General features: G+C 42.3%; 1 protein-coding gene across 2 annotated transcripts in view; it reads left to right on the forward strand.

Moving 5' to 3' along the window:
* FBXW10B (F-box and WD repeat domain containing 10B) overlaps positions 1 to 16,829 on the forward strand; it is a 36,532-nt gene extending 19,703 nt beyond the window's left edge. The window contains exons 10-14 of one of the 2 annotated variants that reach the window (XM_055307210.1): positions 926 to 1,068; positions 7,018 to 7,176; positions 10,004 to 10,269; positions 11,066 to 11,221; positions 15,960 to 16,829. In XM_055307210.1, the coding sequence (XP_055163185.1) occupies positions 926 to 1,068; positions 7,018 to 7,176; positions 10,004 to 10,269; positions 11,066 to 11,221; positions 15,960 to 16,780 (1,545 nt within the window). In that variant the 3' untranslated portion in view covers positions 16,781 to 16,829. The remainder of the gene's footprint in view (positions 1 to 925; positions 1,069 to 7,017; positions 7,177 to 10,003; positions 10,270 to 11,065; positions 11,222 to 15,959) is intronic. The other variant, XM_055307212.1, reaches the window with a different exon arrangement.
* The last annotated feature ends 1,985 nt before the right edge of the window (positions 16,830 to 18,814 follow it).

Below are 18,814 nucleotides of genomic sequence, written 5' to 3' on the forward strand. Positions count from 1 at the left end.
CTGACTTTTCCTTTTCTAGAACATTTTACCCCAACTCTTGCATGGGGTAAGGGAACAAACAAAGTCACCGTGGTTTTTCTCCTCACTCTCTGGTGAAAAGAGAACATTGACTGTCTTGGAAGTGCTTGAATGTTCACACACACAAAAATGTTGGGTTTGAAACCCCCCTGGCCCTAGTGGGTGGTGGTGAGATACATTTGTGCCAGGAGCACAGGAGCACAGTGAGAAGCTGCTGGCCTGGGTGGTGGATTTTTTCTTTTCTTTCTTTCTTTTTTTTAATTTATTTATGATAGTCACACAGAGAGAGAGAGAGAGAGAGAGAGAGGCAGAGACACAGGCAGAGGGAGAAGCAGGCTCCATGCCCCGGGAGCCCGACGTGGGACTCGATCCCGGGTCTCTAGGATCGCGCCCCAGGCCAAATGCAGGCGCCAAACCGCTGTGCCACCCAGGGTTCCCTGGTGGATTTTTTTCCCATCAGTCTTGTTGTCACCATGGTCTAACCAGCAGTTACAGGTGCAGGGATGCCCCAGGTGTCCTCTGGTCTTGGCAAGGAACTGGGGATGGAATGCCTGGCCCTACACCTTCTACACCTTGTGGCAGCAGAGGATGGTGAATTCTGGCCCTCTCTAGTATTCCAGGAAGATGAGACCTGTTCCCAGCTACAGATCCACCAAGAGCAAGGCCTCTCCCTGACCACATTCTTCCTTCAATGGGAAGAGAGCTCTGGAGAGAGGGAGGCATGGACACCACTGGCCTTATTAGAACAAAAGTAAAGTTGGCTCCGGTAAATACCAAGTGAGTGGTAGTCATGGATTGGCAGAGTGTGGCTTTGCAATTTACCTAAAGAAGCCTTCAGCTTTGGCCCTTGGAGAACTCGCAATCTGAGTTGAAGATGGGCTGGAAACAGAGGCATCTTCTCTTGCAGACTCTCAGTGGCCACGAGGGAGCCGTGAAGTGCCTGTGCTTTGACCAGTGGCATCTCCTCTCGGGAAGTGCTGATGGCCTGGTCATGGCCTGGAGCATGGTGGGAAAGTATGAGCGGTGCCTCATGGCCTTCAAGCATCCAAAGTAGGTGCCAGGAAAGCCTGGATTGATAGATGTAGTATTCTCTCCTTTTCCCTCATAGCCTTCACTTTGGTTTTTGGCAGATTGGTCCCTTCTGCTCTCTGCTGACCTTTTGTCCCCTCTGCCTGTTACTTATCCCCACTCTGCCCCCATTTGGCCATTTCATTTCCCACTGTCACTTATTTCTCTTAAGAAATAGCAGTACTAGATGTGGACTTTGAGGAATTATTGAAATGTTATGTTTATGACACACATGATACGTTTATATCTGTTGTCTACCAAACTTGCCAGTTCTAATAAACAAAATACTTGGAGTTGGTCTTTACCCCAGGAAGCTTATATTCACAAAGGCTTAAAATCATCCAAGTGCCAAAGTTTTAAAAATAAGGGCTTAAAAAAGGAGCTTTCATCTGAGTCTGTTGGTGACATTCTTTCTTTTTAAGCTTTTATTCATTTACTTGAGAGAGAGAAAGCATGAACGGGGGGAGGAGCAGAGAGAGGGGGGGAAGCAGAGCAGGGAGTCTGACATGGGGTTCGATCCTAGGATTCCAGGATCATGACCTAAGCTGGAGGCAGATGCTTAGCTGACTGAGCCACCCAGGTGCCCCATGTTGGCTACATTTTATTCTAGGACAGCAAATGGATCTCATTTTACAATTCCAATCCCAATTTAGTGGTGGTGGCTGCTTGGAGCCAATTAAGAAGTAGTCTGAGGTCATATCTGAGCTTGTTTGGAAAGGATATTGTGGTCAGTTAATGGTTCTGCCATGGCCATGGGTTTATAGGCTATGTCACTCTTATACACTACAAATGGTGCTTCTTCCCCTGAGTGCACTATTAAAAACTCTAGGGAAACAAAATACTATCTTAATTGATTAAAAGTGTAAATGGATCTTCTAGGGGATCTATTGGGGATAGTTGTTTAGTAAAATATGGCCCTAGATTTCCTCATATCTTCCTAAGAACCTCTTGAGCAGACACACTGACTTTGTGGGAGGTAGGAGGGGATTTGAGTATACATGTGTATGTTTACTCTTGTTGGTGTATGACTACATTACTGATGAGCGTGTGCTGGGCAGAGCTTCTGTTCCGTGATTTATCCAGCCTTTATGTGATGATCAGTAAGCCTCTTAGCATGTTATCTGGATCATCAAAACTTGAAAGAGTCAATATTTATGACATCACCTGAAAATTTTAACTATATGTTTTTAAAACCTTCCAAGCATGATTCTGTAGGATTTAGTTTAAGTATTGGAAAAGAACCTGTTCCCAGCAAACCTCGAAGTTTGGTAGCCATTCTGTCAACCTGGGAGCCTCCTACTCCACCTCAGCAATGAGACCTTCTCAGACCATTCTATTGCCATTGAATGACAACCTCAACATCTCATTCACATTGGTCCTTGATACCTTCACAGTTACAGCAAATCCATAGACAAGGGGAAGACATGGTCAGTGTTCTTGTTTGTGAGGCCCCTCCTCCACTCAACTGTAGTCGTGGTGTGCATGTGGAAGTGCTCAATAAATGTTTCTAATTGATTGGTAATGAGGACCAATTTGCAGATTGCCTTGCTGGAGGGATCTAACGATGGGACTGTTACCCATCTTTTGAATACAATGTAGGTGTCATGCTATCTGTCCTTTGGTGGAAGAAGAACTGAAGAAAAGGGTCCTCCTTCTGTCCTCTTGATCCAAATTTTTTTTTAATTTTTAAAATTTATTCATGAGAGACACAGAGAGAAGCAGAGACACAAGCAGAGGGAGAAGCAGGCTCCGTGCAGGGAGCCTGATGTGGGACTCGATCCTGGGACTCCAGGATCATGCCGAAGACATGGCATTAAACCGCTGAGCCACCCAGGGATCCCCCAAAAAAGACTTTTAAAGAAAAACCCCACATTTATACTGTCTTTTACATTGGTAGTTACCTCTACTGATGATCTTTTGTTTCTTCATGTGGATTTGAATTCTATCTAATGCCCTTTCATTCCAACCTGAAGGAACCCGTATAGCATTTCTTGCTAGTATGAACTCTCAGTGTTGATTATTTGTGAATGTCTTAATTTCTCCATTTTTTAGGATGGTTTTGATGGATATAGAATTCTTGGTTTACAGTTATTTTTTTTTCCTTCCAAACTTTGAGTATGTCGTTTCATTGCCTTTGGACTCCATAGTTTCTGTTGGTTTCTGATGAAAAATCAGTTGTTAATCCTTTTTATGGGATGAGGTGCTTCTCTCTTGATGCTTTCAATATTGTCTTGGACTTTGGCTTTTTACAGTTTGATTATGATATATCTATATGTGGAATTCTTAACTTTATCACAGTTTGGGTTTGTTGAGCTTCTTGGATTTGTAGATTAATGTTTTTCATTATATTTGGAAAGCTTTTGGGTATTACTTCTTCAAATATTTCTGCGTCTTTCTCTCCTTTCTTCTGGGACTCTTAGTATGATGTGTTGATGTTTAATGATGTCACAGGCTTCTGAGGTTCTGTTCATTGGTCTTCATTCTTTTTTCTTTCTGTTCTTTGGACTGGAAAATCTAAATTGACCCCTCTTGAAGTCTTTTGCTCCTTCTGCCTACATAAATGTGCTGTTGAGTCCCTCTAGTGGATTTTCATTTCAGTTATTATAGTTTTCAACTCCAGAATTTCTATTTGAACATTTAAAAAATATTTTCTAACTCTATTGGTATTGTCTATTTGGTGAGACACTATTCTCATACTTTCTTTTAGTTTTGTAGACATGTATTTGCTATTTGAACATGTTTAGAATAGATGATTTAAAGTCTTTGTCTTGAAAGTCCAACCATTAGACTTCCTTGTAGATGGTTGCTATTGATTAATTTTTTTCCTCTCTATAATCTTTAGTATCTTATTATGCTTTATATATATATATTTGAAAACTGGGCATTTGGCATATTTTAATATGATGTCTCTGGAAATCATATTCTTCCCCCATTCCCAGGGTTTGTTGTGTTTTTTATTGTGTGTTTGTTTAGTGAGTCTGTATAGGTGTCTTGTTTGACTGCTGAAACCTCTATTCTATTAGCTGGGTAGTGCACTGACTGGAATAAGGTTTATTTGAACACCTGGAAGTAAAATATCTCCCACTCTTTGCCAAGGAGCTCTGTGTGCCTGTTGAGGGAAACTTTCAATCAGCCAGACAGTTTACAACTCTGCTCTTACTTTTGCTTGTGGAGAATATTAAGGTCAGCTAAGAGTGAGAGCTTAGGGCTTTTTCAGGTCTTTCCTCAGCATGTGTACAACCCTGTATATGGCCACATAGAGTCCCAAGAATATGCCTGAGCTTTTCAAAATCCTTATGGACATTTTATTTCCTGGTTTTAACTTTAAAGCTTTTTGGTTAGTGTAATGTTTGATCTAATGGATATCTATTGCCTTAGGCAGCAGTGACTACAATATTTGCCTATGAAGGCTTTCAAGGAATACTGTGCCCCCTCCACCTGTCTCCCTCCCCCGCATCGGCCAAGTTAGTGGCTTTAGCATTGGGTGAGTTCCTACTATGGCAAAATAAAGACAAGCTTCTTGAGCCAGTCTTCTAGGAAGCCTTGAGAGAGGCTGTAAAGGAAGTTTGTTGTAAAGGAAATTTGTTCTGTTTCCTCTAGTGCCAGGAATGTGGGCTGTTATTTTCATGGTTACCACTGAGCTGGGGGTTGGAAATGGGACCATGTCGGGTAAGTCAATATATCAAAAGTTCACTCTTTGTATTGGGACAAAGCCATTCTTTATTGTCTGAGTGCTCTTTGGGTTGCTGTAAGCCTTTGGTTATTTTCCAGAGTTCTGAAAAAATTGAATGTGATAGTTTTTGCTAGTTTTTTCATTGCTTTTATGGAAGGGTTTTGTGGAAGGATTTTGGAGTTCCTTCCACTATTCTTCCTGACATCACTCTCTGCAGTGTCTTTTGATAAAGAAGGAACAAAAAAGGAGACTTAAGAAAGAAATGACATTTCTAGGGTGAGATAAAATCTGAAAGGAGACTGGGCTATGATAGGATCATAATAATCATTATTGGGTTGATACTGGGCTGTCTGAAAGGTGCCTTCATTAATTTAATCCTGACAGCAGTCCTCTGAGGCAGAAATCACTAACCCTCCATTTTTCATTTCATTTAAAAAAATATTTTATTTATTTATTCATGAGAGACACACACAGAGAGAGGCAGAGACACAGGCAGAGGGAGAAGCAGGCCCCATGCAGGGAACCTGACGTGGGACTTGATCCTGGGTCTCCAGGATCATGCCCTGGGCTGAAAGCGGCGCTAAACCACTGAGCCACCCAGGCTGCCTTTTAACCCCTTTTCATAGAGGAGAAAACTAAAGACTGAGAGGTTATGGTACTTTCTCAAAGTTACACAGTCAGTAAGTGGTAGAATCAAGTTTTGATCCCAGGTTTTCTGATCCCAGAGCCCATGCTTTCCATCACGAGGATATAATGGTATAGGCTGAACTACCAAATGTCATCGGAGCCTATGAGAAGTGCAGGTCTAGCTCTGCAAGATCAAAAGAGATACTTTTGAAAGAGGCAAACCCTTCTATCATAGGGTATCTCTCCTAGCTCTGGATTTTCCTACAAGTAGACTAAGATGCATTTAAGGCACCAATAAATGCTTTATGTTTCCATCTTAAAAATAAAACTAGAACTTTGTTGGACTTTCTTATACTTATTTTACACTGTGGAGTGAGTGATCATTTGATTGATCTATCACATGAGCCACATTGGCCTTTTTGTTGTCCTTTGAACATGCTAAGCATGCTGCTGCCTTTCAAAGTCTTTGTTGTTTCTGTTTTGCTAGAAGTTGGGGCTTTGAAACGTCTTAATCTGGCCCTTAGATATGATTCAGGGCTAAGGCCAAATGGTATGGGGTGGATGTCATTCTTTGAATCCACTGTATCAATGATCATACTCTGAAACTTGAGCTGACACCTGCCTTTTCAACAGATATTTATTGAGGACCTTCTATGGGCTAGGACTTGTGTTAGGTGCTGGGCATGCAAAGATGAGTAAGACATGTGTTCTGCCCAAGAGAATCTAACAGTGTACCTGAGGTTTGTGCATGTGTCTGTGGGAAAGGGGAAATGGAAATAAATGTGACTTTATGGAGAAGGTAGCACATGAGTTGGGCCATGGATGGACTTGGATGGGTACAGATGGCAGGGATCAAAGGACTTGCTTTGCACATAAGATCTAACAAATTGGTGGCACCAAATTCAACTTTCTAGTATCCTTAACAGGAATGGGGTAATTGTATTTTGCAGAATTGAATATTCCACACTCCTGGAGTCCCACTTGGCCACAGCCGTGGTAGGAAGGTTTTGTTGGAGGCATCTAAGCCTCCTGGTCCTCTCTCTGTTTCTGCTGGTTACCACAAAATGGAGCTCTCATCCCTGGGAACAATTTTCCTTTGGGATATTTCACTGAAAGAACAGAAGCCATCAATTTAAGACCCTCAATGAAACTGCTGAAATATCAGGTTTTTGCTTCATATAAAGATGATCATTTTCCCATCTGTTCTGTTCTTTATCTATAAATGCCGCTTGAAAAGTAATTAAAACATCAAGCACTTCTCTGCATGACTTTTGTAGAAACCAGTAGGTAGGAACCAAATTGTAAGAGGAAATGTGTGATAATCTATGATCAGACAAAACAAAAGACAAAAAAATCCCACAAACCCATGACCTAAGCCTTTGCTTCTTGCTATCCTGTGGCACTGCGACCAGATTGTCGGAAAAATTACAGCAGAAGGGGAGGAGAGGGCACAGCCATGTCTTGAAGGTTAAAGGTTTGCATCCAGAATTATGAAATGATGGCAAGCATCACATGCAGGGCAGTTGTGACCAAAGCCTCCCAGCCATGCCCACAACATACCCCAAGCTTACAAACAAACCCCAGCAGTTTGCCAGCCGACATGTACTGCCTGTTGCTCTGTTCCATTTCAGGGAAGTGCTCCATGTGGCTCTACTCTTCCTCCGGGTAATCAGTGCCTGTGCGGATGGCAAGATCCGCATTTACAATTTCCTAAATGGGAACTGTCTGAAGGTGATGAAAGCCAATGGCAGAGGTGATCCTGTGCTGTCCTTCTTTATTCAGGGCAACAGGTGGGTGGTAGGTGTGGAGGTCAGAGCCGTGAGCTCTTTCATTTGGATGATTTTCTTCTCCTCTGGGACACCTGCCCTGCATTTGCCGGCAGTAGGCGAGAGTGGGTGCTCCCCCTACAATGTTAGCTGTAAAAAGTTAATATTTTGGCTGTAGAAAGGAAATAATCATTTTGGGGGAGTGGCTAATCAGACTTTGCACAAAACTTAGCAAGCCGGGTTTGCATTACTCTTAAGTTGTCCTGGATGTCTGGGCTAATCAGGCAGTGAGTACAGTGTGGCTCCACTGTAGATGTGTCTACACATCTGTCTCTGATACTCCCTCCTGGTGCAAAGAGACTCATAGGAGGGTATGGGATGGTATTAGCAGGGGGTCCAGTGTTCAGTGGGGCAGAGCTGAGCAGGTGAGTTTACAGAAACCAGAATTGTGACTATCTCTAGGTAGTATTGTATTTGTCATAGGCTAGGTTGAAGGCAATATTTTGTGAAAATGCACAAATAGAATTAACTTTTGCACCGGCTCAGTTGAAATCAGTTAATTTTCCTGAGCCTGATTGCCTTCCTTTTAATGCTACTATACTAGTGCTATTTCCCATCTTAAAGGGGCAGGGTTGGTAAGAAGTCTCAATAAAGGACACTTTTCAGTTACCAGGTAATAATCCCATTAAAAATATCACCTCTGACCTTTTCTCTCTCTTCTTTCTTTCTTTCTTTCTTTCTTTCTTTCTTTCTTTCTTTCTTTCTTTCTTTCTTTCTTTCTTTCTCTTTCTTAATGTTCTATTTATTTATGATAGTCACACACACACACACACACAGAGAGAGAGGCAGAGACATAGGCAGAGGGAGAAGCAGGCTCCGAGCCGACGTGAGATTCGATCCCCGGTCTCCAGGATCGCGCCCTGGGCCTAAGGCAGGCGCTAAACTGCTACGCCACCCAGGGATCCCCCTTTCTTTCTTTCTTTCTTTCTTTCTTTCTTTCTTTCTTTCTTTCTTTCTTTCTTTCTTTTTCTTTCTTTCTTTCTTCTTTCTCTTTCTTCTTTCTTATTTATGAGAGACAGAGAGAGAGAGAGAGAGAGAGGCAGAAACATAGGCAGAAGGAGAAGCAGGCTTCCCACAAGGAGCCCGATGCAGGATTCAATCCTGGACCCCAGGATCACGCTCTGAACCAAAGGCAGATGCTTAACTGCAGAGCCACCCAGGAGTCCCCTGACCTTTTTTTTTATTTATTTATTTATTTATTTATTTATTTATTTATTTATTTATTTATTTATGATAGTCACAGAGAGAGAGAGAGAGAGAGAGAGAGAGGCAGAGACACAGGCAGAGGGAGAAGCAGGCTCCATGCACTGAGAGCCCTACGTGGGATTTGATCCCGGGTCTCCAGGATCGCGCCCTGGGCCAAAGGCAGGCGCCAAACTGCTGCGCCACCCAGGGATCCCCTTTTCTTTTTTATGACATCCAAAGAGAGACAATTTCCTCTGAACCTGAGTAAAAGTGGAGTCCAAAAGGGATTCCTAATTGGAATGATTCCCCAAATTTCATTCTAGCATTTCTAACCACAACAGGCCACTTTTACAGAGAGTTGATACTGATAGTTAAGGGGTTCAAATTCAGCGTTTCAGAGCAGAAAGGAACCTACGCCTGGTATTGCCATTTCTTGTTTATGGTTCCAGGAGATCGAGGCACAGAGTAGATCTATGAGCATTGTGGACAACAGAAACCAGTGGGTGGTTGGGGGGCCGGGGCCCTGCTGGGGGGCTCAGGTTTGGAGTTCTGTTCCTACCAGGGCATAGAAATGTGGATTAGGGAAGATGGAAATCATCCTGCTTTATAAAAATGCAGCCGTTTGTTTAAATGTAGAGCATGCAAAGGGACCCTGGAATGATAGAGGGATGGAGAGTTGGCTGGAGGGTCAGGGAGGGAGCAAAGTCCTCCCCATTACAGTTTTCCTTACCCCCATCACAGCAATGAAACATGGCATTTTTTTTTAATTTTTATTTATTTATGATAGTCACACACACACACACACACACAGAGAGAGAGAGAGAGAGAGAGAGAGAGGCAGAGACACAGGCAGAGGGAGAAGTAGGCTCCATGCACCGGGAGCCCAACATGGGATTCGATCCCAGGTCTCCAGGATCACGCCCTGGGCCAAAGGCAGGCCCCAAACTGCTGCGCCACCCAGGGATCCCTGAAACATGGCATTTGGATGCTGTGCCCTAAAAAAAAAAAAAAGAGTGAATTTTAAGACATTAATGACTACCTAACCTTTCTGCTTTGGGCACCCTAGGGACTTGGCACTCACTCTATGAACGGAAATTTATTTTAAAATATTTTACCTTGAAAGGTGAAGTGATCAAAACATATGTACCCTGCTTACAGTTAATTTTAAAGAAACCACCCCTGTTGCCTGGCCTGCTACCATTCATGGCTCTAGACCCTCCAATCACCTCCACCATCCTGTTTGTAGAGTCATTTCTTGGGCCCCGCATTAGATGGGCTTAGCATTGGATGGGACAGTATTTGTTTTGTTTTTTAAAGATTTTATTTATTTATTCATGAAAGAGAGAGAGAGAGAGGCAGAGACACAGGCAGAGGGAGAAGCAGGGAGAGGGAGAAACAGGGAGAGGGAGAAGCAGGCTCCATGCAGGAAACCCAACATGGGACTCAATCCCGGGTCTCCAGGATCACGCCCTTGGCTGCAGGCGGCACTAAACCGCTGCACCACTGGGGCTGCCCCGGATGGGACAGTATTTGAAATGCGTTTTTGGAGGCCGGGTAGTTGTGGCCTCCTTGCCTTTTATGGGCAATCTTGTTGTTTTGGTTCCAGGATGGTGATCAACACGGAGAGCAATATTCTCATGTTCCAGTTTGAGAATATAAAGTGGCAGTATGCTCCGGACCGGGCCAAACAAAAGAAGGATAAAGAGGATGACCGGGAAGAAAATGGCCTCACAGAAATTCTCTCCAGGTCTAGCACTCAGGTTTTCAGCCTGAAGGACTCCATGTCCAGTAAACAAACTGTGGCCCAGGAGTCCTTATTAAGTAAACCCTACAGGTCCCGAGTTTTCCTCAAGGCAACCATGGTACCTACAGGTAAGAGAGCTGCATCCTAGGCCAACTCAGTGGTACCTGATGAACCACCTGGGGAGGGGGGGCTGGCAGGACTAGTTTTTCTGTATGAGAACCTTTAAGGAAGGTGGGAGACCATTCTCCAGCTCAAGAGAATCTCCTGATTTTCAAGACCTGGGTTTACAAACATACTAGAATCTTTGTACAGTAGATGACACTGGCCCTTACCACTTGCCATTAAAATGAAAAACAACCAACGCTCTCCACCCCCATTCAAACATAGATTGCATAATTATTTCCTTAGAACAGAGACAAGATATTATTATACCATAGAAAAATGTTCTATGCAGAATGTATTATCTCTAGAGCCCTGGTTGATAACATGCATACCCAGAGAATACTAGTAGGAAGCAGATGCGCGTGTGTGTACATGCGTGTGAGTGGTGTGTGGAATGCCAGACTCCTTCCTTTCACTTGTCCCATATTTGTTATGTGAAACTGGATCTGCGGCTCTAGAGAGAACATCAAGAGATCGCGTCCAGGTGTGTTACACGACAAATGATGAGCTCTGTCTTGAAAAGAGAGACCAGTAGGTTTAGATAATGCCTAAAGCTTGACAATCAGTTGAAAAAGTGGGTGAGAGAAGAGGCAGGAGGTGATGCAGACCTCAGGCTCCAGATGACTTACCTAGTGTCACCTGACGACAAACAACAAGGTGATAGTTTGGGTGAAAATCAGCCAAATTACCAGCTATGCTCCCATTATTTAGACCTAACTGAATTATGTAATTACTATGATTTCCTCCTTAATCTTCCTTTAGAAGTGTTATTAGAGGCACCTCAAAGTCAAGGAAAGTTAAAATCGCCCCAGAGAGATGGCAAGAAGAGAGCAAGTCCTGTTTCTAAGGAAGCAAATGACATAGATGGTGGACAAGAGAGTTCTGAAACAAAATCCCTCACAGGAGATGCAACCAACGGTGATATTTTATTCCAGATCAGGGGCAAGATCTTCTCTCTCCCTGTCTCTCTATTGCTCACTTGGTCTGTCCTGTCTAGTTTTTCAGCAAGTCAATGACTTTGCTTATCTTTGAGAATTCAGAGTGGGAAAAATGTCTGACTTTGCTGAAGGGTTATTGGTTTTCCTTACTAACTTGAGGTCCAGCATGAAAACCTTTGGAAGAGCTGTGTTTCCAGTTTAGGGCTCACAGGCTGCCTCCCATGCCTGCCACTGAGACTTCTCACTTCTTGGACTGGTGTGTCATCATGAATAGGACGTCCCTTTGTTGTTTTTGAGAGAGACTTTGGTAAAAATTTAAAATGCTTTCAAATATTTTTTGCTAATGTAATAGTGGTTCTTTGAATCAAATTCCCTATAGAGACCAGCTTCAAGGTGAGGGTAAAAAAAATTAAGTTTCAGGAGGGCTATACTAACAATGGGCATCCTTGAATATACCTAACGTTTATGTACCCATAGAGGTATACCTATAGCGTAAAGTCTTAGGAGTGGCAATGCTGAGGCAAAGGATAACTGCCCTTAAAAATTAGAAAGATATTGGGGCACCTGGATGGCTCAGCTGGTGAAGCATCTGACTCTTGATTTCAGCTCAGGTCATGATCTCAGAGTTGTGGGACCGAGCCTCACAGCAGGCTCTGCACTTAGTGGGGAATCTGCTTTTCTCTCTCTCTCCCTCTACCCCTGCTTGGGCTCTCTCTCTAAAATAAATAACTAACTAAATAAATAAACCTATAAAAAATTGGAAAGATATTACATCCCTGTTTACTGCAGCATTATTTACAATAGCCAAACTATGGAAGTTCCCCGAGTGTCCATCAATAGATGAATGGATAAAGAAGAGGTGGTATAGGGGTGCCTGGGCAGCTCAGATATATAGGTGACTGATTCTTGGTTTTGGCTCAGGTCATGATCTCAGGGTTGTGAGATCTAGCCCTGCAATCAGGCTCCATGCTCTGCGCAGAGTCTGCTTCAGATTCTCTCTCCCTCTCCCTCTGTCCTTCTGCTCATGCTCTCTCTCGCATATAAATAAATTTAAAAAGAATTGGAAAAAAAAGGAAGAGGTGGTACACACACACACACGCACACTGAAATATTACTCAGCTATAAAAAGGAATGAAATATTTCCATTTGGATCTAGGTATAATGCTAGGTGAAATAAGTCAGTCAGAGAAGAACAAATTCCATATGATTTCACTTTTTTGTGAAATTTAAGAAACAAAGCAAAACAAACAAAGAAAAAAAGACCAAAAACCAGACCCTTAACTGTAGAGAATAAACTGATGGTGACCAGAGGGGAGGTGGGTAGGGGGGATGGGTAAAATAGGTGGAGGGGATGAAGAGTACGCTTGTCATGATGAGTACTAGGTAATGTATAGAATGATTGAATTACTATATTGTACACCTGAAGCTAACATAATACTGTATGTTCACTATACTGGAATTAAAATGTTTTAAAATAATGAAAAAAGAAGATAACACTAGCATAACTGATTATTTTCTTTGGATTAAAAAAAATTAGAGGAGCACCTGGGTGGCTCAGTTGGTTAAGCATCTGACTCTTGATCTCAACTCAGGTCTTGATCTCAGGGTCATGAGTTCAAGCCCTGCCTTGAGGGTGTTTTCTTAAAAAATAAAAAAATAAAAATAGAAACAATTCAGAAGGATATTGCCACAGTCATCCTTAAAAAATGATTCATCAACTTACAGTCCCACCAACAATGCATGAGAACTCCCATTGCATCCATGCCCAAACTGGGTGTTATCCATAGTTTTGTACTTGCTTATCCATAATTTTGTACTTGCTTATATGATAAATAAAAATAGTATTTGCATTTCTTTAAAGTTGATCACTAACAAATGAAATGTCCACCAGTGGGCAATGACTAAGTTGATAAAGAAATATTCATACTGTGGAATATGATCTACTAGCTAAAAATTGTATCATGAGGATCCACATATAGTGACTTAGAGATTCACAATATATTCTTATACAAAAAAAGACACATTAATGAACAATGAGTCATCACAATTCCTTTAAAAAAAAATTTGAGTATAGTTGACCCACAGTGTTCCATTAGCTTCAGATGTACAACATAAGGATTTGACAGATTTGTATATGACGCCCTGTTCACTACAAGTGTAGCTGCCATTTGTCCCCATACAACTCTATTACAATATCATTGACTGTAATCCTTATGCTGTGCCTTTTATTCCCAAGACTTCATTCATTTCTTTACTGGAAGCCTGTATCTCTTGCTTCCCTTCACCCATTTTGCTCATTTCCCCACCACTTGCACAACTACTTGCACATAAGTTTGTGCTCTGTATTTTTAGGTCTGATTCTACTTTTTGTTTATTCTTTTTTTTTTTTTTTAAGATTCACTTGTTCACTTGTGAGTGAAATCATGTGGTCTTTGTCTTTCTTGGTCTGACTTATTGCACTTAGCATAATACCCTCCAGATCTATCTATGTTGTCTCAAATGGCATAATTTCATCTTTTTTAATGACTACGTAATATTCTTCTGCATATATGTGTGTGTGTATGTGTGTGCAAGTGTGTGTGTCACTACTGAGTATGTTAGCTGTGGGTTTTTTCATATATGGTCTTTATTAAGTTGAGGTATGTTCCCTCTAACCCCACTTTCTCAACACAATTCCTTTTTTTTTTTTTTAAGATTTTGTTTATTTATTTATTTTAGAGACTGTGCGGGGAGGGCAGAGGGAGAAGGAGAGAATCTCAAGCTGACTCTACACTGAGCCGGGGGCCTGACTTGGGTGGGGCTCAATCTTGTGACCTGAGCTAAAGTCAAGTCAGATGCTTAGCTGACTCAGGCATTCAGGTGCCCCGACACAATTCTTTTTCTTAGAGGAGAAAAGCTATGTATGTTTTCACACACACATGCAGGGTGGTTTATTCTGGGATTAGAAGGACAGATTTTGACATCTTAATTTTATTTTTGTATGCTTTAGTAAAAATACTTAATATTTTACAATTTAACAGGAATATAATAATATGTAATACAATTATTTAATACTGATTTAACAATATTTAATAATTTTTAAAAAGATTTTTATTTATTCATGAGAGACACAAAGAGAGATGCAGACACATAAGCAGAGGGAGAAGCAGGCTCCCTGTGGTGAGCCTATGAAGGACTCGATCCTATCTGGGATCGCACCCTGAGCCAAAGGTAGACGCTCAACCATTGAGCCACCCCAGGTACCCCACAACATTTAATAATTTAATGAGATATTATTTTTCTAACAAAGTAGACAGGGAGTTATTTGAAACTTCGTTCTTAGTATGCCCATACACAAACATCTTGGGATAAAGCCCTTTTTGTCAAGAAAAATTATATGCTCAGTGCACTTTGCGTTTTATTTGCTAGTTATGCATTGACATAATTTGGGATAAAGACTTTTAATTGTTAGATTGGACTAGACAAATAACTTCTATTTTTCATGACTGAGTTATTCCTTTTGTAAAATGGGGATAATGCAGGGCACCCAGGTAGCTCCGTGGTTGAGCGTCTGCCTTTGGCTCAGGTCATGATCCCGGAGTCCTGGGATCGAGTCCCACACTGGGCTCCCTGCAGGGAGCCTGCTTCTCCCTCTGCCTGTGTCTCTGCTTCTCTCTGTGTGTCTCTCATGAATAAATAAACAAAATCTTTTTTATTTTTTTATTTATTTTTATTTTTTTTAACAAAATCTTTTTTTAAAAATGGGGATAATGCTTTCAGTATATCTGTGAGGTATTGTAGGGATTGAAAAGCCCAAATGGGAGAGAGAAAATAGATTTGCTCATGTGCGAAGACATCCTTGTTACTTCATAGGTATTTAGCATCTTGGAAGCCTTGATTGTATGTAGTATGCTAGAGTGAATCTCTTGTTCATGTCAAGTGGCTTTTGGAACTGCTGCTATTACTCAAAAACATTTTAGGAACTCCTTTTCAGAAATTGCACTTTTTGGTTATGTTGTGATATTTTGCATTTCCTAAGGGTGATATATATTTTGGAGGCTGTTTTGGTTTTGGAAATGCCCAAAGATCATTTAGAATCAAGTTTGATTAGTAATCAATAAGACGGAGATCAAACTTTATGATACAATTTTTGTTTAGAGATTCATTACTATAAATTTATTTTTTATTTTATGTTTTTAAAATATTTATTTATTCATGAGAGACACAGAGAGAGAGGCAGAGACATGGACAGAGGGAGAAGCAGGCTCCCCATTGAGCAGGGAACCTGATGCAGGCTTGATCCCAGGTCCGTGGGATCAGGCCCTGAGCCGAAGGCAGATGCTCAACCATTGAGCCATCCAGGCATCCCTCATTACTGTAAATTTAGAAGGCCTATTTTCTGTGAATCATAAAAGAGGGGTGAAGCTCCCTCCTACAGGGAGGTTTCAAAATGTGTGAAACACTGGGATTATATCCCTTACCTCCAAAACATGCATATCTAGAATTTAATACACACTTGTCCTCAGGTTCTAGGAGATTTATTAAACACTTGTTGTGTTGAATATGTCATCATTTCCAGTGTCACAGAGGATTTTTGTCCACATCTTGGCATGGCCATTGGATAACAAAGACCTCAGTTTGCACAGCCATTAGAATGGGTTTAACTTTCATGCATAACTACTTACTGGTTTTCATGGAACACTCTGACTTGCTTTTGTTTTCTCTTTCTGAAAAACTAGAGGATGGGGAAAAAGTACAAAAAGAAGGACAACTCGAAACTCCTGGAGACTTGATCAGGCGTTCAAAGAAAAAGCACTGGCAAATCCCTATGTCGCCAGATCAGTTCCTTCTGACAGTTAATGCCCTGCAGCAGGCTCATAATTCAGGGGAGTTTGCCTATCCCCAGAGGCCCCAAACCCAAGTCATTGATGCCTGGGGACCTTCAATTTCCCATCCAAGGAAGGTCCTGAGTTTCAAAGGAAAATCAGTCCAACACGCAGTCGATAGGTTGAGGTGGAACCACCCTCCCATCAATGTGAAACAAACCAATATTCCCCTTGAGATCCAGAAACTGCAGCCCAACCTGAAGAACTCTTTGCACAGTCCCAGGGTCCAGTCCACCATACCCCAGCCTGTGATTATCCGCCCCAGATTCAAGAGCAGCCTCAGGGGTGAAGACCAGGCGACCAGCTCCATCGATGGGACCGTGCGCAACTTCAGCCCATTAACCAGCCTGCAGGTTATTAAACCCAACCGCATGCTGGCTCCACCAATGGGCATGACAACCAAGTCTGTCAAGAAAGAACGACCTCGCTTCTACAAGACCCTTGATCCCTTTAGAATGAACACTGAGTTCATGTTGTTGACGGTAAAGGAGGAGAAAGAGTATGGGGAAGCCAAGATGAAGGAGTATCAGGCCAGAGAGCCCAGTGGAGTGGTCAATCCAGAAAAAGCCAGCAAAGCTGCATGGATCAGGAAAATCAAAGGGCTACCTATCGATAATTTCATGAAGCGAGGGAAAACAGCAGCCCCTGAACTTGGACAAAACATGTTTATCTGAACCAGCCTTGGGAAATGAACATCTTAAAATAAACAGAGAACCAAGTGGATGTTGGTGTTTGGCCTTTTGTTTTACTTGCTTGTTTGTTTGTTTTGGACTATACCTTGGCAATGTGGGTAGTCTTAAGTATCTTCCTAAGAACCAAAGAACTGATATTATCATCAAGAAAATGGGGGTGGGGTGGGGTTACTGGGAGAGATTGCCATCTGTGTTCCCACTGAAAACCATTTAATGAAACTTATGAAAGCCCAACATCACTGGTGGGAGATGGGAAAGTGATCATTGGAAAATTAAATACCACTCTTCACCACCAATTTAGTGCTATTATTCTGATAGCAAATGAACTGATAGTACTGTATCGGAATAATGCATTGGAATTCCCTGGTATTTTTGCACTGAAGCCTGATGAAGCTCAATGAGTCCAGTTAATCTAAAAGGAGAGGCCCTTAGTAGGGCGACCTATTGCATTTGAGAACATTTTGTATTCTTTTCTTTCTCAGGGCTAACTCCTGTGGAACAGAATTAAGCATATTTGTCTTTTCTTCAAAGAAGGACACTCATATCAAATGTGTTGATGTTTCCACCTAGACCTTCCAAGGATGATGTCAGGGACCAGGCAAGTAATTAAAAAAAAAAAATGTAGTACACTATGGGAGTTATGGCCCATTGGAGAGCTCAAGCCCTATCCAAAGGGATGGCTTCTCCTTGGTGGCTCAGCATGACCACAGTATGGTGTGAAATAATGGAAAATATATATTGGTCTCTGCCCCCAGTTCCTGGCACAGAGCTTCTGAAACCCTTATAAATTCCTAACTGATATGAGCACTAGGAGCATCTTTTGTTCTTTTTTTTTTTTTAAGAATGCAGCTGTTTATTTATTTTTATTTTTTTTAAATTTATGATAGTCACACACACACACACAGAGGCAGAGACACAGGCAGAGGGAGAAGCAGGCTCCATGCACCAGGAACCCGACGTGGGATTTGATCCTGGGTCTCCAGGATCGTGCCCTGGGCCAAAGGCAGGCGCTAAACCACTGCACCACCCAGGGATCCCAGCATCTTTTGTTCTAATGAGGGGACTCAGAGTGAGCTCCTGGATGGCTCCTGGATGGGGGCTGGTCACCGGAAAGACCAAGTCAGGATTAGAAGGTTAGAGATTTTAGCCCCCACCCCCACCCCATCCTTCAGAGAGGAGAGAGTGGCTGGAAATGGAGTTCATGATCCATGATACCTACTGTGATGAAGCCGGCATAAAAATCTCAATAGCATGGGGCTCAGAGAGTTTCCAGGTTGGTGAACACATGGGGAAGGTGACACACCCCAACTCCACAGACTCTCTCAGACCTTGCCCTATATGTCTTTTTTTTTAAAGATTTTTATTTATTTATGTATGAGAGACAGAGAGAGAGAGAGAGAGAGAGAGAGAGAGAGAGAGAGAGAGAGAGAGAGAGGCAGAGACACAGGCAGAGGGAGAAACAGGCTCCATGCAGGGAGCCTGAAGTGGGACTCAATCCTAGGTTTCCAGGATCACGCCCTGGGCTGAAGGCAGCGCTAAACCGCTGAGCCACCGAGGCTGCCCCGCCCTGTATGTCTTTATTTGGTTGTTCATCTGTGTCTTTTAATAAAGGTAAGTAAATGTTTCCCTGAGTTCTGTGAGCCCCTCTAGCAAATTAATTGAACTTAAGAAGGAGGTCATTGGAACCTTTGATCTATAGCCAGTTGGTCAGAAGCCCAGGTGAGAAACTGGGCCTCCAAGTGGCATCTGAAGAGTGTGTGTGTGAGAGAGTGCAAACACATGTGTGTGAGGGTCTTCTGGGACTGAGCCTATAACCTGTGGGATCTGGCTTCTATCTCCTGATAGATACTTTCAGAATTGAATTGAATTGTAGGACACCCAGCTGGTGTTCCAGAAAATTGCTTGGCGTGGGGAAGAAACTTCCACACATCTAGTGACCAGAAGAGAAGTGCTTTATGGGAGGAGTAAAGGAGATAGTGGAAAAACACAGTAGGGAAGAATTGGGCTTTTGCCTGC

This window comes from Nyctereutes procyonoides, unplaced genomic scaffold (assembly GCF_905146905.1).
Source record: "Nyctereutes procyonoides isolate TBG_1078 unplaced genomic scaffold, NYPRO_anot_genome, whole genome shotgun sequence".
Taxonomy (NCBI): Eukaryota; Metazoa; Chordata; class Mammalia; order Carnivora; family Canidae; genus Nyctereutes; species Nyctereutes procyonoides.